This window comes from Emiliania huxleyi, assembly GCF_000372725.1.
Source record: "Emiliania huxleyi CCMP1516 unplaced genomic scaffold EMIHUscaffold_11, whole genome shotgun sequence".
NCBI lineage: Eukaryota > Haptophyta > Isochrysidales > Noelaerhabdaceae > Emiliania > Emiliania huxleyi.
In genome coordinates, this window is record NW_005201792.1 from 463687 (window position 1) to 484029 (window position 20343).

General features: G+C 68.5%; 6 protein-coding genes across 6 annotated transcripts in view; 3 read left to right on the forward strand and 3 right to left on the reverse strand.

Moving 5' to 3' along the window:
• Window positions 1-1187: 1187 nt before the first annotated feature.
• EMIHUDRAFT_309124 (hypothetical protein) lies at window positions 1188-6498 on the forward strand (the record flags this gene model as incomplete). Its single annotated transcript, XM_005791899.1, has 4 exons — window positions 1188-1565; window positions 3914-4201; window positions 4273-4812; window positions 6481-6498. 4 exons carry the CDS (start codon window positions 1188-1190, stop codon window positions 6496-6498), a joined length of 1224 nt encoding a protein of 407 aa, XP_005791956.1.
• A 1051-nt stretch (window positions 6499-7549) lies between these two features.
• Window positions 7550-11948, forward strand: EMIHUDRAFT_97731 (hypothetical protein; the record flags this gene model as incomplete). The annotated part of the gene is made up of 6 exons (XM_005791900.1): window positions 7550-8568; window positions 8640-8760; window positions 8986-10470; window positions 10561-10924; window positions 11006-11103; window positions 11361-11948. The coding sequence occupies 6 exons, from the start codon at window positions 7550-7552 to the stop codon at window positions 11946-11948; spliced, it is 3675 nt and encodes a 1224-aa protein (XP_005791957.1).
• A 325-nt stretch (window positions 11949-12273) lies between these two features.
• EMIHUDRAFT_433412 (hypothetical protein) lies at window positions 12274-14273 on the reverse strand. The gene has a single exon (XM_005791901.1). It carries the CDS (start codon window positions 14236-14238, stop codon window positions 12520-12522), a length of 1719 nt encoding a protein of 572 aa, XP_005791958.1. The 5' UTR covers window positions 14239-14273; the 3' UTR covers window positions 12274-12519.
• Window positions 14274-16356: 2083 nt separating this feature from the next.
• EMIHUDRAFT_200025 (hypothetical protein) lies at window positions 16357-17247 on the reverse strand (the record flags this gene model as incomplete). The annotated part of the gene is made up of 3 exons (XM_005791902.1): window positions 16357-16999; window positions 17098-17143; window positions 17241-17247. 3 exons carry the CDS (start codon window positions 17245-17247, stop codon window positions 16357-16359), a joined length of 696 nt encoding a protein of 231 aa, XP_005791959.1.
• Window positions 17248-17573: 326 nt separating this feature from the next.
• Window positions 17574-19234, forward strand: EMIHUDRAFT_433415 (hypothetical protein). The gene is made up of 4 exons (XM_005791903.1): window positions 17574-18086; window positions 18281-18388; window positions 18567-18698; window positions 18766-19234. Exons 1-4 carry the CDS (start codon window positions 17598-17600, stop codon window positions 18931-18933), a joined length of 897 nt encoding a protein of 298 aa, XP_005791960.1. The 5' UTR covers window positions 17574-17597; the 3' UTR covers window positions 18934-19234.
• Window positions 19235-19361: 127 nt separating this feature from the next.
• The window catches only part of EMIHUDRAFT_200027 (hypothetical protein), a gene marked incomplete at both ends in the record, with an annotated part of 2006 nt that continues 1024 nt past the window's right edge, over window positions 19362-20343 (reverse strand). The window contains 2 exons of the mRNA XM_005791904.1: window positions 19362-19628; window positions 20034-20168. Coding sequence (XP_005791961.1) covers window positions 19362-19628; window positions 20034-20168 — 402 coding nt within the window. The remainder of the gene's footprint in view (window positions 19629-20033; window positions 20169-20343) is intronic.

Here is a 20343-nt window from a genome sequence, read left to right on the forward strand (position 1 = left end):
CAAGGCGCGAGACACACCGCGCGAATTACGACCAACCGGCACTCCGCCTCAGGGTTCCGGCTCCTAGCCAGATAGGGGGTCTCCGCCAATAGGTAGGTAGGTCCGGTTTTGACCGCCCCAGAGGGCCCTGCAACAGGTAGGTACCCCATATTTTCGTCTTTTTTCGCTTCGCTGCGCGGCCTGGGGGTAGGTAGGTAGGTAGGCGTTTTGGCGCGAGTCATGGTAAACAGACCCCCTATCTGGCTAGGAGCCGGAACCCAGGGTAGAATGGGTTCGGGCTCCAAGCCGACAGGGGATGGTACGTATTGCATCGCGTGAGAGCAGACCCACTTAGCACTGCCAGGGCGCCCGAGAAAACATCATCAAACGACAGACTACCGGTACCACGTGGTTCCAATCTGAAGCTCCGAGAAAGCAGTGTGCCCATCCCCGCAGCAAGCACCTACCACCAGGCCAGCCCGAGCGAGCCAAACGCTCGGCCAAAGCAAGATGCCTCACTCCTCCTCCCTCACGCCACCGCGCCTGCCTGGCTTCGAGCTGGCAGCCTCCTCGCCGTGTAGTCGGGCCGCAGCGGCGCGCCTCCTGTCCAGATCGGCCTTTGCGACCTCGGCCTCCTCTCTCGTTCTCGGCGGCCGCTGCCCCTCCGCCGGGTACGACACGTACTGCCTCGACATGACCAGCCACTCCACCTGCGCAAGCGCAGGCGCGGCCCCGGGTTGGGAGCGCGGCGCGCGCGGTAGGCCGGCCGGAGAGGGCGTGGGCCCGGCGCGCCGCTTTGTCGTTCATAAACACGGCGGCCGTCGCAATGGGGGCTATGATGACCAGGATGAACTTGAAGTTCTCCAGCACCATCGTGCTGAGGAGCGACCGCCCGCTGCCCTTCCACATCGACCGGCGCCCACGGACCGTCGGGCCGCGCGCTGCGCGGGCGAGCGTCCGGCTGCCCAGGAGCCACATGCGTGGACGACGAGGTGCGGTGTGTAGAGCTTCGCGGCAGCGTGAACCGCCGGCGCTCGGACGCTTGGTTCCGAGAGACTTCCTCTGAAAGAAATCGCGCATGGTAGCTGTTCTTAGATTTGCCAACCATTCCTGCGAGCGAGTGCGTGAATCGATTCTTCCACCAGTTTCGATCGGCCTTTGTTGGCCGGCATCCATCCAAGTCTCTTGCCGCTCCCGGGCTCCTCCAGATGTCGCTCCACCCGAGCACGCGCCACATCATCAAGCTGACCACCCACCCGTCGCAGTTCGACGTCGAGCCGGAGCCGATCCGCTGGGCAAAAGCCGACCCGCACGAGCGAGGGCCGGTGGTCGCCACCGTTACGCACCCCGGGCGCCGCAATGCCGTCGGCGCGCACAGCGGCACGTACTCGGTGTACCGCGCGGTCGCGCTGGCCGCACACGCCTCGCCCGCCGGCTTCCGTCCGGACTTCACCAACACGCTGCCGCCGTGTCAGATCGGGCCGCACCCCGCGTGGTCGAAGCCTGGCGCGATTGTCTCGCTCGACCCGTGGGGGCACCTTCCGCAGGAGATCTTCGCCAAGCGGATGGCGTCCGGCGAGCTGGACGTGCGGCCGACCATCTCGGTGACGCGGAGCCACCTCGACCTCCCAGAGATCAAGGAGGCGGTCTCTGTCGGCCGGCTCACGCCCGACGCAAAGTTCCTGATGGCGGACGGCGCCGTCGTCACGACAAAGGCGGCGATCGAGCCGGTCTGGCACCTGCCGGGCGTGGCGCGGCGGTTCGGTGCGGACGAGCTTCGCTCGGCGCTCCCTCCCTCCTCCCCGCCGACGGCTGTGCGCCCCCCTGCGGTCAGGCGTGGAGGAGAGCCATCTTCGGCGCGTGCTGTACGAGCACACGGGTGGCATGTTCCCGGAGCTGGTGACGCGGGCGGACCTCGAGATCTTCCTGCCGCCGATCAACGGGCTCACCATCTACATGGTGGGCGATGTCGCCACCATCCCCGACCCCGACGCGCCTCTCGTGGTGCGGAGACCGCCCGCAGGGAGGGAGAGGGTGGGAGAGAGAGGCAGGGAGGGAGAGGGTGGGAGAGAGAGGCAGGGAGGGAGAGGGTGGGAGAGAGGCAGGCAGGGAGGGAGAGGGTGGGAGAGAGAGGCAGGGAGGGAGAGGGAGTGTGAGCTCCTCGGCCCCTGTCGCCCGCGTGACACCGGTGGCTGCCTTGCCAGGTGCGGCTGCACGACGAGTCGTACGACGCGGAGCTCTTCGGTCCCTGTCTAGTCTGAGACACTCCTCGCCACAAAATGGCTACACACACCTGCGAGACGCCTCCCCAGACACTCGTCGACGACGCGCGGAGCTCCTGCCCTCGAGCGCCGAATCTCGGCTCGCCTCGGCTCCTCTCTGCCAGCCTCGCCGCTTCCTCGCGCAGGCTCCCACGCGAGCACCGGCCGGCTCTGGCTCGTCTACGGCATCGAGGAGTGCGTGCGCGCCGCGCAGGCGGGCGGCTGCGGGCTGATCGTCTACGCGAGGCAGGAGGGGAACGCGCTGGGCGAGGTCGCAAAGTTCTTGGTCCACAACGCGCGCGCAAAGTCGCAGCAGGCGGCGCCTCGCCCTCTCTTCCCTCCCCCCCCCCTCCTCTCGCCCCCGGGCTCCCTCCCTCGCTCCACGCGCCGACCAGCCGCACGCAAGGAAGCCGCACGCACCGCCCTTGCGGGGGGCGTCAGTCCCTCGCCCACCCCTCGCCCGCCGCCCGCCGCGCCCCTCGCCGCTCCGCAGGGCTCCGACGTGCGACAGAGAGAGGAGGAGACGGAGCGGGTGACCGGCGCAGCCGACGTGCGGCTGTACGAGCTCTGCGCCGACCCCCTCCTCTGGCTCGGCACCTCTCGCAGACGCCTCCCAGACTCGGACTAGACGCCTCCCAGACGCCACCCAGACACCACCTAGAGACACCTCCTACACTCCCCCCCCCCCCGCTCGGCACACGTCCCGACCTCGCGCCTCGCTCCCTCTCTGCCTGCGCGGCTCTCCCTGCACGCCGCCGCGCTCAGAGCGCAGGCGTCCATCCATTCACACATGAAGGAAAGAATACAGTAGAGGCACCCCGCGGACCTCCTATCATGACGTGACATGATGCCACGTGGCATGCAGGCATCTCGCGGATCCACACCTTCGTCACCTCTTCGGGCGCAAAGACTCGCGCGGTGCAGGCGGCCGGCATCGAAATCATCAAGACCGTCAAGCTGCCTGCCTCGCTGCTGCCTCCGTCCGCGATCGCCGAGGCGCGCGCGTCTGGCCCCTCGCCCGCGTCGCGTCGCCCTCGCCCGCGTCGCGAGTGCCGGCCCCGCGCCTCACCGCCGCCGCCCCCTCCGCAGGCCAACTTCAAGGAGGAGCGCAGCAAGGGAAGCTTCTCGAACCCCGTCTCGCCCCTCATCGGCTCCAACAACGGGCCGCCGGTCCCGCCCGCGCCGCTGCTCGAGGGCCCAGCCTCGCCGCGCCGCAGCGGCGCGCCGGCGCACCGCTTCATCTCGCTCACCTCGCACGCGGCCCAGTTCTCGGTGTCGCCGCTCCCGGTGCGGTGGGGCGCGGCGGAGCCGGCGAGTCGCGGCGCGGTGGTTGCGACGCTCGCCCACCCGCAGCACCGCAACGCGATCGGGACGCACAACGGTCCGTACGCGGTCTACCGCGCGGTCGGCATCGCAAAGCAAATCATCGACCCGTCCCGCCCTCTCGACCTGCAGAGCACCGAGCCCCCCCGTCGCCGTCGGGCCGGCCGGCGAGCGGCGTCTCTTCACGGCCTGGGCTGTGAACAGGCACCGAGCCCGTCGTCACCATCGGGCCGTACCCCTCGTGGTACAACGCGGACGCCATCGTCGCGCTCGACCCGTGGGGCGCGATGGTGTCGGCGCCCGACTCGGCGCTCTCCGCCGCCGCGCGCGCTCGCGGCGTGAGCGTGCAGCCCTCCATCGCAATCTCGCGCTTCGAGGCGCGCATGCCCGAGATCGTCGAGGCGCTGCGCGAGGGGCGGCTCTCCGCGGACGGCACGATCCTGCGCGAGGGCGGCGTCGTCTCCTGCATCAAGGCCTCCATCGAGCCTGTCTGGCACCTGCCCGGCATCGCGCGCCGCTTCAAGCTCGACGAGGAGGCGCTGCGCCGCAAGCTGTTCGAGCACACGGGTGGCATGTTCCCGGAGCTGGTGACGCGGGCGGACCTCGAGATCTTCCTGCCGCCGATCGGCGGCTGCACCGTCCGCCAGCTCTGGCGACGAGCCCCCCTCTTGCGAGCCGCGCGCCTCTTCACGGCCGCGCGCGTGAACAGGTCCTCATCTTTGGAGACGAGGCGTCCATCCCGGACACGTCGCGGCCGCTGGTCGTGCGGGTGCACGACGAGTGCAACGGCTCCGACGTCTTCGGCTCCGACATCTGCACGTGCCGCCCCTACCTGCTGCACGGCATCGAGGAGTGCGTGCGGGCGGCGCAGGCGGGCGGCGCGGGCGTCATCGTGTACAACCGAAAGGAGGGGCGCGCCCTGGGCGAGGTCACCAAGTTCATGGTGTACAACGCGCGCAAGCGGCAGGCGGGCGGCGACTCCGCCCAGAACTACTTCAAGCGGACGCGCCAGATCGCGGGCGTGGAAGACATGCGCTTCCAAGAGCTGATGCCTGACCCGCTGCTGTGGCTCGGCGTGCGGAAGATAGACCGCTTCATCTCGATGTCGGACATGAAATACGACGCGGTGGTTGGCGCGGGCATCGAGATTGTCACGCGCGTCGACATCCCGGAGGAGCTCATCCCCGCCGACGCAAAGGTGGAGATCGACGCCAAGATGTACGCCGGCTACTACGCGGGCGACAAGCAGGTCAAGTCCTGGGAGGAGCTCAACCAGACGGTCGGCCGCAAGGCGGCGGACGACGAGGCGGCGGCCGCCGCCGCCGCCGCAAAGGCGGCGGCCCGAGCCGCGATCGCAGGCGGGAAGAATGGCGGCCGGGAGAAGGGGCTCCACCTCAGTTTCGATCACGAACACGATCCGGCAGACGCGCCGTGCTTGCCTTGCGAGGAGTGACAGGCGGCCTGTGCCCCGCATGCACAAGACATGGACCTCTGTATGTTTGACCGTGCGGCGCGCAACAGCGCCCGCTCTGGGTGTAAACTATCACGCACACTAGCCGAATAGGGCAAAGCACCCCCGCCGCTGCGCACCGACACTCAGCCAGCTTGGCTGGACACACATTCTGACATACGTCACCTAGAGCAGAACAGCATTACTTACGTGTGGCGAACTCGCTGGCCGCGAGGCCGGACGAGAGCGTGTCGCATGTGTCATGACCTCGTCTACGCATTCTCACAATAGCCGCCCCTGCGAGCGGTCCGCGCCCTCACGCTCCGCCAACTGGCCAAGGACGTAGCTGTTACCGCAAAGGGCGAGAGACACGGCCACCAGCAGTGCTCGACGCACGCCTGGGGCGACTTGCCACTGCAGCTCCACCGCAAAGACGCCCGAACAAAGCAGGTAGCCGCCACGGTAGACGAACGTGTCGAGCAGCGGCTTTGCGACAAACTGGACCTCGGGTGACATTGCCGCATACAAGCCCTCCTTGGTGGGCTTGTTAAGTGAATAATGAGTCACCCTTCGGGCGGCGTCAACAAGAGCGATGGTGTAGACCGATGGCCGGATGAGCAGCGGAATGAAGCTGGCCAAGAGGGAGGAGGGCAAAACGAGCAGAGCGCCAGTGACACCGATGCCTCTCAACGCATGAGGGAACACAACCAGCTGGATTATCACTGTGCACACCGAGACAAAAAGGTTGATTGACGCAAACAGTTGGTATCGTGCTTGCTCAACGCCTGATCCGTCGTCATTGTCAGGGATGGCATCAGTAATAATGGCAGCCTTCTCATACCAGATGCCAAGCGTTAAGTAGGTCGTGAGGAGTGTGTTAAGTGTCACCTGGCGCATGAAATGCGTGCTGATGAGCAGTTTCAGCCCATGACATTTGGGGGTCGAGACCCCAGATGTTGCAACCTCGGATCCATGGTCCCTACTTGTGTGCTCCTCCACTTCCTTTCTCCCCCGCGTCGCGCGAAGACTGACGAGCTGCGTTGCAGCCTCCATCAGCACAGAAGAGACGAGCACGAGCACGATTGACCCACCCAATGCTTCATTCAGAAATGGCCCGCTCGCTGAGGCTAGCATCTGACCGATCTGCGCGGCCGCTCCTAACATCCCGTATACTCGCTTGGCTTCTTCGCTTGTGTGGACTGAGGCCATGCGCGCCCAGAAAGTGGTCATGATGAAGAGACCATAAACGGAGACGAAAAAATAGAGGCAGATGGAGACGGGCCGCTCGTGTGGCAGCACGCCACGGCGGCAAAGCTCATATAGCGCTCCGATCAGGCAGAGCCCACACTGAACGGTCCGGTTCAACGTGGGCATCACTTGCCGGATCGGCATCGCGTGCACCATCGCCGCGTACACCCAATTGACAAGCCCAACCACTAGCACATTGACGACGCTGACCAAGGGCAGGTTCTTCAGCCCGAGTGAGAGGGCGATGACGTCACAGAGCGGCTGAACGTAGTAATAGGAGCCGACCAGGAAGAATGCGCCACCACAGGAGTACAATAGGCCGTTGTCGAGGTCGGCGCGCTCTACCGCGCACACGCTACGCCACGACTCCCCCATCTGTCCCTCGGGAAGTGAAGAGTCGCCGGATCCGAACCGAGGACCCAGACGCGCATGCTCCGTCCGCGTCGAGGAGCAGGCCGGTTCGGGAGTTCGGGAGCGCGGATTGTGGATTTTCTTCGGACGCACGGTAATTGAGCGGGGCGGTAGCCTTTCTTCACACCGGAGTACTGGTGCACCCAGCCCTCACACACAGAGCCTGGCTCTGTTGTGAGAAAGATGCATACGGACGGAGGCGCCGAACGAAAGACAAAGTGACCGATGTGCCTATCTATGGCTGAGCCGGTGAGCCGCCCAACCAATGGCCCTCGCCCTCTATTTAGCCTACCACAGCCGAGCGCCTCGCGCCCCCCGGACAAACAAATGATGTGTGAGTGTTAGAGTTGTTTGGTATTGGCGCCGCTCCCGTCAATCTCCCGCTAACGGACCTTACCCGCCTGTAACCTCTTTAAGGTATTGCTAAAAAATCTCTCTCTCCCCCCCCCGGCCCTGGTCCCCGCGACAACGATTCGCGCACCCCACCGTATAGCGAGCGTTACCCACCGACCTTCGTCCCCTTCCTTCTGCCACCATGCAAGGGCCTGATGGCGAGCGATGGCATCGATCGGAGCCTCGCCTTTTCACACGTTGTATAGATTCACAGGTCGCGCACAGAGCACCTGTCTGTCGCGCGTAGAGTCATGGATGCGTGGACCGTGGTTGGTGGCCGCTTTCGACCGCGCCCCGCGCCTCGCCAAGGATCGCGGTGCCGCTCCAGCGCACGCCTTCCTTAGCTGCGCAGGCACCCTCTCGAGTAGTGTGTGCCCTCGGGGCGCTTCATTGCCCAGTTGCCGTCCCGGCAACTCAACAGGCACAGTACGTGGGCGCGAGTATTCCTGCTGCACGTCTCTCGCGCCCTCCTCCACGAGCCTAAATGGCGCCGCCTGCGGCCAAGGCCACGCGCGTCGCAGCGCTGCCGAGCCAGCGCCAGCCGGGCTCGTCCGCGCTCCCGCTCCTCAACCCGGACGCCGTGCTCCCGAGCCGGCCTGCGGCTGGCCAGCCCGTGCCCGACGCGCCCGAGTGCCCGCCGGTAGCTGTGGTTGGCGCGATCCGAGAGCGGACGCTCGACGTCGGCGCGCCCAGCCGCCGGCTCGCCTCCGAGCGCGGCTTCCCGCAGGCTCGCCACCGCGACAGCATCACAGAGGAGCTGCGCAATCAGCTGCGCGGCCGGCCGGTCGTGAGAGGTTCGTGTTGCGGCGCTGTCGCGCCGCCAACACCCGCCGCCGGTGCGCGCACGCCGTCGGCGCTCGACCGTGAGCTGATCGCGTCTGGCGTCGGCGCGGAGAATGCCGGCCGGCTTGCAGAGATGAGCGGCGCAGAGATCGCAGAGGCGCGGCAAAAGCTGGTCGAGACGCTCGATCCGGACCTGCTGCGGAAGCTGCGGCGCGGCCGCGGGGAAGGCGTAGCCGATCCAGCCCGCCCAGCCGCCAGCGCGGCCGCCGGTACGAGCGCGCCTCCGCCGCCGCCCAGCGCGCCGCCGGCACGAGCGTCGCCTGGCGTCGACGCGGCTGGCGGCGAGGGTGGCGGCGAGGGTGGCGGCGAGGGTGGCAGCGAGGGTGGCGGCGAGGTTGGCGCGCGTGCTCCTAGCCTCGAGGAGCTCAAGTTGGAGTGGACGCGCCCCGCCGACGCGCCGCCCCTCCTCGCCGCCGCGGCCTCCGACACCAGGGCGCCGGGCGACGGCGCCCCGCCGGCGCTCGGCGACGGCTTCGGGAGCGGTTCGGTCGAGTCGGCGCTAGAGGCGGCGATGCGCGCGGCGGGGCTGCACGACGAGCGATTCGACTTTGGCGGCGCGCTCGTGCGCGGGGAGCGGCCCGTCCACGAGGGCCTGCACCACCATGGTGCGGCGGCCGAGGCGGCGGGCTACACGCTCGCGGAGCTGGTCCACCTCAGCAGGTCGAGCGCGTCCATCACGCGTCCATCACGCGTCCATCACGCGTCCATCACGCGCGCTCTTGCCTCGGCAGGTCGACCGTGCCGGCGCAGCGCGCGACGGCCCTCCGCGCGCTCGCCCGCGTGTGGAGCGTCCACTCGTCAGGCCGGCTCGCCGCCTCTGTTCGGCGCTGGTCGCGCGACGCGGACGCTGCGGTCTCTCCTCCGGCGCCTCGTCGGCCCGTCCATGACACGTCCACGACACGTCCACGACACGGCCACTAGGTTGCCATCCGCGTGGCGCTCGACGACGCCAACCTGTCCGCGGTGCACGCCGCGCTCGACGCCGCCGTCGCCCTCGCCGTTTCGCTCGGCGCGCCGCCCGCCGACGCGATCCTCGCAGAGCTCGAGCCGGCAGCGACGAGCTGGCGCGGCTGCGAGGCCTCCGCCGAGCTGCGCGGCGCTGGCGCTGCGGCGGGGGCCGCCGAGACGGCCGATCTCGATCCGGGCGCTGAGGCGGGCGGCGACGCGGAGCTCTGCCGGCGCGACCTGCTCGGAGGGTGGCTGAAGATGGGCCTCGCGGAGCGGCTCCGCTACTTGGCAGAGGTTGCGGACCTGGAGCCGGCGGCGAGGCAGCACGCGCTGACGCTGCTGTGCATGGCGGCGCGAGGCAGCCCCGCGCGTGCGCTGACCATCTGCCGCACCCCTCGGCTTCTGCCCCTCGTCGCCTCGATGCTGCGGTGCGGCGACGCCGACGCCGCTTCGCTCGCGCTCGCGCTCTCCCTAGTGCAGCTGCTGGCGAGCTCGGGCCGCGAGTCTGCGGCCTTCCTGCTCGAGGCGGAGGTGCTGTCGTCGTGCCACGCCCGCTTCCTGTCCGCCACGCGAGCGACCGCCGCGCACGACGCGGTGTCAGACCTTGCCGACGCCCGGCGGCTCGGCGCGGCCGCGGTTGCCGTGTGGCGCTGCCTGGTCGCCTACGGCCTGACCGCGCCCTCGCTCGGCAGCTGGTTCCCTGTCCTCTCCCTCGCCACCCACCCCCGAGGCGGCTGCGGCGAGGGCGAGGAGGCCGCCGCGAGACTCGCGTGCGCCACGCTCGGCCTCGTCGAGACCCTCTGCGGCGCCGGCCACCCCGTCACGCACCCTCCGCCCGGCGAGAGGCCCGGCCGCGCAGCCGCCGGCCGCGGCGTCGACGACATCTCGACGCAGGTGGCGGATGCGGTCGCCGCGCTCGGCCCGCCCAGCGCCGGTGCGAGCGGCGCGCCGGCACTCTCCGACGCCGAGGCGCAGTGCTTGGGTGGCAGCTTCGACCCGTCCCCCGCGGAGGAAGGGCGGTGGCGCCACCTCGCCGCCTTCGTCCCGCCGGCGGTCGAGGCGCTGCTCGCGGACGCGGGGGGGGCAGCAGACGCGGGGGGGGCGGGCGGCGCCGCGGGGGCGGAGGTGTCTGCGTCGCGGCTCCACCTCCTCGCCTCGTACTTGCAAGCCATGCCGCGGCACGCGGCGGCGAGCGCCACGCCACTCACGGGCGCGTGCGAGCTGCCCCTCCTGCCGTGGTGCACCATCGTCGCCGAGCGGCTGATGCTGCCGGCGGCGACGCGCGCGACTGCAAAGGCGGCAGGCGGTGGCGGCAGCGACGGAGGCGCAGGGGCGCTGGGCTGGGCGGTGGCGCTGGTGGAGAGGGCGGCCTCCGCCGGCGAGGCGGGAGCAGCGGTGGAGAGTGCGCACTTGCGGACCGCACTCGAGCTGCTGCTGGGCTACGCGCGGCTGTGGTGGCAGCTGACGCGGCAGCACCGCGGCTTGCTGCTGCAGCTGGGCGCGACGGACGCGCACGCGCTGCTGTGGCGACTCGCGGCGCTGCTTCCCGCCGCCATCGGACCCGCCGGCCGGGAGCCTCTGAAGGCCGGCTCGGGGCAGCGGCTGCGCGCGAGGGTGGGCAAGGAGGCGTCGGAGTGGGCGGGTGCAGCTGTGACGCCCGCGCCGCGGACCCCGCGCTCTCACGCCACCCCTTGTTGACTGTAGCACGAGCTCCGTCTCTCCGGCCGGCTGGCGTACTTTCTTTTGATGCTGCTGGACGGCGTTGATGGCGGCGGCGTTCCCCCGACCGACGGCGGCCGCGACGCTTCGAGGGGCAGCGCCGCGGCTCGCTCCTTCCTGCAGCTCGCCGCGTGTTCGCTCGGCTGGATGCGCGCCGGCGACGAGGCGCTGGCGCAAGGCGTCGCGTCGTCTCTTCTGCTCGCGGCGCGCTGGCTGCGCCGAGCCGACCTCGCGTGCACCGACGCCCCCGACGCTCCCGCTCTGCTCGCCTCGTTCCGGCCGGCGCTGCTCTCTCCCCTCCTGCAGCTCCTCCGCCTGCCAAAGACCGCACAGGCCGAGGCGCAGGCGTGTGCTGCCTAGAGCTGCAGCGGGGCGGCACTAGCGGCAGCCCGCGAGCGCCGCGCTCACGTCGTGTCTCCGCGTCCCACAGGCGAGGGTCGAAGGCCGCGCTTCGAGCTTGCTGTCCCTCTGGCCGCGGCCGAGCCGCTCACGGCTGCCTCTGGCTGCGGACTGGATGCTCACGCCCACGTGGGCGTTTGGCGCCGACGGCGGCGGTGTCGTGGAGGAGGAGGCGATGGTCGCTCAGCTCCGCGCGGCCCTCGCTTGGCTCGTCCTCCACTCGCGCTTCTTTCTCGCGCCGCTGCGTTGGCTGCCGCGCTCGCGGGGGCTCTGCCGCCTCCTGCAGGCCTCACCTCGCCGACCCTCCCCCCCGTCGCCCCGTCGCCCCCGTCGCCCCCGTCGCCCCCGCCCCAGCACGCCGACGCGCCCTCTGCCGGCGGCGACAGGTCTACACGCTCCCCGCGGCGCCTTGGCGCGACGCTGTCGTCGCCGCGTCGCTGAGGGCGCTCTTGGACTCGTGGGCGGCAGAGGGCGGGGAGGCGCGAGCGGCGGACTTTGCGGCAGGGTCGTCGCTTCTCGGCGGCGAGCCGCAGGCGGACGTGATGTCCCTGGTGACTCGCACGCTCGACCACTTCTCCGCCGAGTCGCTCGGCGACCCCCTCTACACGCAGTGGGCGCTGCTCCCGCTCCGCTCCGCCGAGCCCGCCGCGCTGCAGATCGAGGCGTGGGGGCAGCTCGAGGCGCTGGCACACAAGCTGTGCGTGGACCCGCCGCCGCCGTCGCGTTTGTGTGCGTGGGCCGCCCAGCCGCAGGCGCCGGCCGCCGACGGGGATCGGCTGCTCGAGCTGCTCGAGCACTCGCTGCAGCGCGGCAACCTGTCGCGCGCCGAGGGGGCAGACACGTCTTTCCTCCTCCGCTGGGCTCTCCACCACCTCGCCGCAGCCGCAGAGGGCGGCCGCGCGCCGCTTCTCGCCGCGCGGGTCGCCGAGTGGCCCGAGGCTTGGCGGCGAGTGGCGGCGGCGGGACTGGAGTGACGCGAGGGACGCATCACGCGAGATCGGGGGTTGCGCTTGCGCCGCGCGCTCGATTTTTACTAGTGCTGTATTGTGTTCGCTCGGTCTTTGAACCACAAGCACAACCAAGAGTCAAGTCCTCGCACCTCCCTCCCGCGTCTCGGTGCGACAGGGTGAAGGGGAACGGGGTGCACTGCTATATCGTGGCGCGTTTTTCAAGTACCGCTAGTTTCTGAAAAAAAACGCGAATCCGCTCTCCGCGAACGATGCAGGAAGAGCTCAGGTTCCTCTCCACCACCTGGTGCAGAGGCGCGGCCGCCGGAGCGCCGCCGCGGCCGCCGGGCTCGACATAGAGATGCAACGTAGAGATACTAGACATAGAGATGGCAGATGCAACGTAGAGATACTCTAGACATAGAGATGCAACGTAGAGATACTAGACATGCCAGGGCGAGAGGTGGGCGGTCTCGCTCCCTCTCTCTCGCTCGACTAGAGTGCTCGGCTGCTTGTACGACGGCGTCCGTCAACTTTGATTGACGTTGCATGTGACGCATCCGGCGCTTCGACGCCCCCCGCCGCTCTGCCTCTGCGTCTATTGGACTGTGTAGTCCGCGAACGCGTAGTTGGTCTGGTCGATCAGAACGTCGCCCGCAGCTGACATCTCTCTGCCAAATGTCTCGCCCAGCTTGCTGAAGCCGGCGCCGTTGGTCGGGTAGGTCATGGAAGAGTCGTGGTTGTAGCCGAGGCAGTGCCCGAGCTCGTGGTACGTGACACCGCCCCGCTGCTGACCGTAGAAGAAGTCGCTCTTCAGGACGTACTCAGCGACGCCCAAGGTGCTGCCCCCGCCGAGGCCGCTGACCTTGGCGACGACGCCGAGGTTGAAGCGCCGAGGCGAGAGTAGCTCCGAGAGAACGCTGCGCTTCTTCTCGGCAGTCATCAGGGCGCCCTGGTTGTCGGTGATCTCCTCCGCCGCCATGCGGTCGGCGAAGTCGGGGTGGCTGTACATGAACGCCACATTCAGAATGAGCGCGGTCCACAAGCGGGCGTGCCTGGGCTCCGGGTCCTCCCTCCAGTTGTTCGAGGGGTCATTGCTCCAATCGAAGTCCTTCAGGCTCAAAGACCACGGAACGCTCTTGAGACGCTCGAGGCGCTGCATGGTGGTGCTCGTGCCCCGGTAGTCGAAGCTCAGGTGCACTCCTTTCTTGGCGCAGCGGTGGTTGCCTTCGGCGCTGTAGAAGACGACGTTGTCGCGGTGACAGTTGTCCGACGACGTGTAGCTCCACGTTGCGCTGCAGCAGAACCAGTCCGACCCGCCACACCAGTCGCACGGCGTGTCGCCGTCGTCACGGCACCTGGCGGCAGAGTTCGACCAGCACTCCTGCCCGGCCCGGACGCCGCCATGCGCAATCGGTATTCCTGAGCCGTAGTTGGCGAGGTCCACAGCGACACCGTCTTGATCGGTGAACTCGCGGTCAGGGAAGGTCACAAAAGGGAATTCTAGTTCGAAGACGGCGTGCGCAGGAAGAGAGTCGATGCGCCCGACGCTGACGTTTTGCGGACCCCCGTAGAAGCTCATGACGATCTCGACGTCCTCCAAGTCGACCGGCACGAAGTTGATGAGTTCGAAGGTGGTGTTTGTCTTCGCCGTCATTCGGATGATCGCGTCAGTCCGGTAGGTGAGCGAGGTGAGGTCCGCGACACTGTCGCCGTCTCTGTAGATGCGGGTGTAGTTGTCCAGAGTCGGAAGAGCAAGCTCAGGCATTGACGGCGGGGCTGGGGGGAGCGGCGGCACTAGCGGAGACGGAGGTGACGACGGAGGTAGCGACGGTGAGGGCGGCGGCGGCGGCGCAGGGCACTCGGCGCAGGTGGTCGTCGTGTAGCCGTAGTGCCCGCCACCGCAGTTCCAGCCCAAGCGCTGGCACTTGCCGTTAGAGCAGATCTGGCGGTTTGCGGAGGGCGCCTCGTACCTCGAGGTGGCGGGGTTCCATGAGTAGGTGTCGGCAGCGCATGATGCGTAGGTCCTCGAGGAGGTCACGCATTGGCACGGAGGCGGCGACGGTGGAGGCGACGGCGGCGGAGAGGGCGGAAGCGACGGCGGGGGCGGGGATGGTGGCGGAGGCGACGGCGGCGGAGGGGATGGCGGCGGTGGCGAGGGCGGCGGCGAGGGCGGCGCCGAGGGCTGCGGTGGCGCAGGGCACTCGGCGCAGGTCGTCGTCGTGTAGCCGTAGTGCCCGCCACCGCAGTTCCAGCCCAAGCCCTGGCACTTGCCGTTCGGGCAGATCTGTCGGTTGATCGATGGGGCCTCGTACATCGATGTTTCTGGGTTCCACGCGTATTTGTCCGCGGCGCATGATGCGTAGGTCGTCGAGGAGGTCACGCACGGGCACGGAGGCGCCGCAGGAGGGGATGGTGGCGCCGCTGGGGAGGGGCACTCGGCGCAGGTCGTCGTCGTGTAACCGTAGTGCCCGCCACCGCAGTTCCAGCCCAAGCCCTGGCACTTGCCGTTCGGGCAGATCTGTCGGTTGATCGATGGGGCCTCGTACATCGATGTTTCTGGGTTCCACGCGTATTTGTCCGCGGCGCATGATGCGTAGGTCCTCGAGGAGGTCACGCACGGGCACGGAGGCGCCGCAGGAGGGGATGGTGGCGCCGCTGGGGAGGGGCACTCGGCGCAGGTCGTCGTCGTGTAGCCGTAGTGCCCGCCACCGCAGTTCCAGCCCAAGCGCTGGCACTTGCCGTTAGAGCAGATCTGGCGGTTTGCGGAGGGCGCCTCGTACCTCGAGGTGGCGGGGTTCCATGAGTAGGTGTCGGCAGCGCATGATGCGTAGGTCCTCGAGGAGGTCACGCATTGGCACGGAGGCGACGACGGCGGCGGAGAGGTCGGAAGCGTCGGCGGTGTCGGGAGGGGGCAGATCTGCGGAACCCCACCGATGAGGAAGTTGCGGCCGCCCTCCCCGTTGTCGTTGCCGCCGGCGGTGAGCCTGAGATCGACACTGCTTGCTCCGGCCGCGTACTGCAGGCAGACAAAGCGGGGCGCGATGTGCTTCCGGGTGACGTCTGTCATGCTGCACGGATTCACGCCAAAGACATCGTCGGGTGAGACCGGATTGAAGTCTCCAGATCGGAATTGTGCCTCGCCCGAATCATGCGCGGCAGTGAAAGTGGTGCACGAGCCGTCTGCAGGTGTAGCGCCAATCTCGTGGTCAACCGAGCTGGCCTCGATCTTGAGTTTGTGGTCAATGGAGTTGGTCAGATCCTCGATGGTAAAGTGGCCGGTGTTGCCGCACGCCGTAACGCTCTCCTGGAACCGGAGCTGGCCATTTGACTCCATCGAGACGTCGAGGTCAAAGACGCAAAATTCCAGCGGCGCCGTCAGCGGCCCCGAGAAGGTGAGGCGGAAGTCGGTGCTCCTGTTCTCCTTCAAGTTGAGGGAAGCAAACTCACCAGACAGGGCGCCGCCTTCGGATCTCTCGTCGTAAATAACGTCGCCGCCGACCGCTTGCACGGTGAGGTTGAGCAGTTGGCGCTCCCCGTCAACTTTGTCGACGACGGCGTCCACGAACGTCACGCCCTCCGTTGAACCGAGTTTGCCTACGACATCGTTCTCACCGAAGCGGAATGTTGCCCGCGCAGCACACGGAATGTTGCCCGTGCGCGTGCTCCCCACGGGCGAGCACTCCTCGTTGGTAGGCGCCGCTTGTGCAAGGTCGTGGAACAGCGCCAGAATGGAGAACATGGAGAGGCACTTGGGGGCGATCATGCGGCCGTCCTTGATTTGTATCTGCGTGCGGAACGATAGCTCGTGAGGGGTTGCTGATCGCTCGTGGGGTCGCGGGCGGGAGGGCCAAGGATGCCTGGCACAGAAAGCGAGCTCCGTGGTCGGAGTCAGCCACATCCGCCTTTTTTGATCGCAAGTTCATCCCTGACACGCTGTGAGACGCTGCCGGACGTCGATGAAGTGTCACGGCGTATCAGTGGCGAGACGTGATTTCTTCCCGCGCCTGCCGCTGTCCTGGCGGCGCGAGCCCTGGCGGCGCGAGTCGCGACTCCTTCAGCAGCGCCAGTGCCAACGTCCTTGCAGCATGCTCTCTCTCTCCCTGGGCGCCCTTCTCGCCGCGTCGTACGCGCCGTCGCCGCGTTCATCGCACTCGCCGCGCTGGTCTCCGGCCCGCCCATTGGTGATTGGACTTCTCATCTCATCGCTCGGTCACTCACGGTGAATGAGAGAGATCGTGACGTCCCCCTCTCTCCAGGACTCTCTGTGGAGCTCCCAGCAGTTCCACCAGCGAGGAGCCCCACGGCAAACTCTCAAGAGCGACAAATACCTAAAGGCTATAAGTTCGGCGCGCCGGGCGTGGAGAAACTCTCCGTCTCTCCAAAGACGTGCCGACGTGCGCCTCGCCGCCGCCGGGCGCTGTGCCCGCGGCAATCACTTTGCCGCCCACTTGTCCACCAGGGCCTCGCCCCCGCCACCCGCTGGCGCCGCCACCGGAGCAAGCACCGCGCCATCGGAAGGCGCAATCCCCCATCCCGCAGCCGGGTCGACCGACGGCGGCGACTCGTCGAAGGCCGGCGCGGGAGCAAGCTCTCCCGCCGCGCTCTCGAGGGCGTGTGGAAGCGCCGCCGGAGGGGTGACTCGCTCCTCGGGAGCGGCGACGGGAGGAGCGCCTGGAGCCTCCTCTCGCGACGTGCCGCCTCCAAACAGAAACGGGAGGGCCGAGCACAGCAGCGCGCTGCTCAAGCCCGCACCGGCGAGGGCGCGTGTGTTGCGGTAGAGGTACGGTGCGTGCGGCATGGGGGTCAGGTACCCGGGCAGGCCGCCTGCGATGCCAATCAGCCCGCCGACTGCGAACGGGTTGAATGCATCCTTCTTCCCTCTGGCCCGCTCGAGTGAGCATGTGCCGCCATTGTAAAACGAGAGGAAGCCGCCAAGGCTTATGGCGGACCGCGCCGCCGAGCGCAGCACAAAGATTCCACCGCCGACGAGGCCAAGCTGCAGCGCCTGTCCGGACGCAAAGATGCCTCCGAGCGCGCCTCCGAGGATGCAGCCGTCCACAGCCGAGCCGATGGCCCTGACGAGGCACGACCGCCGTCGTCGTGGCGCGTCCTGCGGCGGCGGCGGCGGCTGCGGCGGTGACGGTGACGGTGACGGTGCAGCCTCCATCTGCACGCGCCGCCGTCAGGCTTCCGGCTGGCTCCCTTTTCTTTTTCCTTTCCTCCGCCCTCGGCGGAGGGCGGTGCACGTGCCGCCTAGTTCCAAGGACGGGCCACTCCTTCACGTGTACGGATCATGCAGTCCCCACATGGGATCACTTGTCATAGAAGAGAGTTCTTGTTTTGTATCCGCTTTCTCTCTCTCTCTCACGTGGATTTTTCCGTTTCTCTTTTCGACATGACATGACAGAGAGAGATTTTTAGAAGCAACAAGAAATGTGTCAGCCCAGTGAGTGTCCCTTGTGTGAGAGAGAGATTTGTTTGTTTGTGTGAGTGAGTGAGTACACATAGAACCCAAGGGAGGGATGGGAGGACGGCACGCCGCCACCACACAGGGATTTTAAGGATAGGAGTGTGGTAAAAGAAAGAAAGAAAAGGAGTGTGGTGCTAGCCGTCGCCCACCGCGCCTGGACTTTCTCTTCTCAGCCCACCACCGCGCTCTCCCGGCTCCTCTCGATGGACGACGAGCTAGCCGCCTTCCAGGCGGAGCTCTCCCAGATGGGCGGCTCGTCCAAGCCATCGGACGCCGCCGCCGCTGCCGGCCCAAAGGCGCCAAAGGTGATCTCGTCTTTGCCGGTCCGGTCGATGCGGGTGAGCGGAGACTACGTGCAGCCGCCGGCCCCGACGTACGAGCCGGCCGGCCCGTCCGGCGGCCGGCACGTCGACTACGACCAGTTTGCGCAGGCCGAGCTCGAGCTCCGCAATGCGCCGCCGCCGACCGCGTTCGGAGCGCCGGGAGAGCGCCCGCCTCCGCCGCCCGGGTTTGACCCGCGGAGGAGGTACGAGCACCTGAACAAGCCGCCCGAGATGGTGGCACCGGTGGAGATGGACCCGTCCCAGTGGACCCACACCGCGCCCGTCGCGCCGCCCAAGCCAGTCAAGGCCAACGCGGAGACGTCGACGAAGCGGTTTTGCGCGGGCAAGTCCTGGGAGGACCCGACGCTGGCGCGCTGTAGCCGAGAGGGAGGAGAGGTGGCGGAGAGGGGATGGCCAATCAGGCGTGGGACGACGGGCCGCGCGGGCTCTTTCTCTCCCTCGGCCCACCATCCTCTCCCTCTCTCCCTAGCCCCCACTCCCCCAGTGGCCCATTTTAGCCCCCCCGCGGTTCACCCCCCCCCCCCCCCCTTCCCTCGCGCCAGGCGGAGTGGCCAGACGACGACTTTCGCATCTTCGTCGGCGACCTAGGCAACGAGACCAACGACGACGTCCTCGCCCACGCCTTTGGCGCCTACCCCTCCTTCCAAAAGGCGCGCCCCGCACCCCCTCCCCTCGGGACCGGCTCCCGGCATCCGAGGCATCCCTGCGTCTCGCCGCCTCGCCCCCTCGCCCCCTCGCCCCCGCCCACTCCAGCTCTCGCCCGTCCCGCCTCCTCGCCCTCCCGCCCCGCCCGGACCCCTCCTCCCCCTCTCCCCCCCTGGCTGCCAGGCGAGGGTGGTTCGCAACAAGGGGACGCAAAAGTCGCTCGGCTACGGCTTCGTGTCCTTCAAGGACCCCTGGGACATGACCAAGGCGCTGCGCGAGATGCACGGAAAGTACATTGGCAACCGGCCCGTCAAGGCGAGCCCGCCACACCACTCCTCCCCACCACGCCACCGCCGAGCGTCGACCCCCCCCGCCCCTTCAGGTGCGCAAGAGCACCTGGGCCGAGCGCAGCCAGGAGCAGTCAAGCACCAAACAGCAGTGGGTGCACGCGATGGCAGTCAACGACAAGAAGGAGCGGAGCAAACTCAAGACGACCAAGGGCAAGCAGCGGCCGCACGTGCACAAGAGGCAGAAGAACATGCCCTGGTGACTGCGACCGGCGTCGCGCTCCTCGCAGTGTGTGGGGAGAGAGGGTCGCGGAGTCCAGACTCCAGCGTGTCCAGCGCTCGGCTCTCTGTAGCTTGCCAGGCTCTCCAGCCACGTCCACCACCGGTCGCCGCGCGCACGCGCCCCGCCCTCCACACGCGCCGCGCTCTCGCAGTGCGCTCGCGCCGCAACGCTCCAGCGCACACGACTGCGTGGGTGCTGCTCCTGGGTCGTGGGTGCACCAACAAATGCAAAAACGCCGCACACTGGCAGCTGGCACCCCTTATTTACTGTGTTTCTACCTCGATGCTCTAGCCAAAAGTCTCGATCGTGTGACGTGCCTCGTACCACGTACGTCGTAGCGCGTCGCGCTGGCCGCTGCGCCGCGGCGGTCTGGTTCGGGCCTCGGGCCGGGCTGCCAAGCCGTCGGCCTCAGCAGTACTCGAAACTATCTCGAGCTTCGGCGAGGACGGCGTCGGTCGCCTCGCGCGCCCACGCGTCGAACCGATCGGGCGACACGCCGGCGAGGCGGGCGCCATAGGCGGCGAGGTCGTCGGGCGCGGGCGCGACGGCGTGCAGCAACTCGCCCGAGTGCGGGTGAGCGAGGCGGAGCTCCCTCGCATGGAGGAGAGGCCTGCGAGCGGTGCGCGCCTCGAGCCGGTTCCAGTTGGCGTCGCCGTAGAGCGGGTCGCCGAGCACCTGGCGAGGGGGGGGGGGTGAGGTGGCGACGGGAGGTCGTATACCCGCGTCTATCCTCGGCATCTCGCCGGGTGGCCCGCATCTGCGAGGTGGACTCGGATCTGGTGCGTGCGGCCGGTCCGGAGGAGCACCGCGACCAGGGAGAGCCGGCCTGCAGGACGAGCGGGGGGGCGGGCTGGGCTCGCGCATGCACACTCTTCGCGCGAGGGCAGGGGCGGCGAGGGCGGCGAGGGCGGCGAGGGCGGCGAGGGCGGCGAGGGCGGCGAGGGCGGCGGCGGCGGCGGCGGCGGCGGGGGCGGCGAGGGCGGCGAGGGCGGCGAGGGCGAGGCGGCGGTGGGGGCGAGGGCGGCGAGGGCGGCGGTGGGGGCGGTGGCGGATGCCGTCGGTGGCGATCCGGTGCACGACCGAGAGCGCCTCGCGCGCGTCTGCGCCGTCGCCGCGCCGCACCGCCATCCGAAGGCGGTCCGTGGTGTGGCGGCCGATCGGCGCGTCGATCACTGCGCGGCTGTGCGGCTCGCCGACGCAGACGGCGAGGTAGACCTGGCCGCAAGAGGGAGCAGTCGAGGTTAGGCGAGGTCCGTCGAGGCGAGGCGAGGCGAGGCGAGGGCGGGCATTGCACACGCGCCTCGGCCAATCTCGATGGATCTCGGCTCATCTCGAGGCGAGGCTAGGCGAGGGCGGGCCTTCCACACGCGCCTCGCCGCAAAGGCGGTGT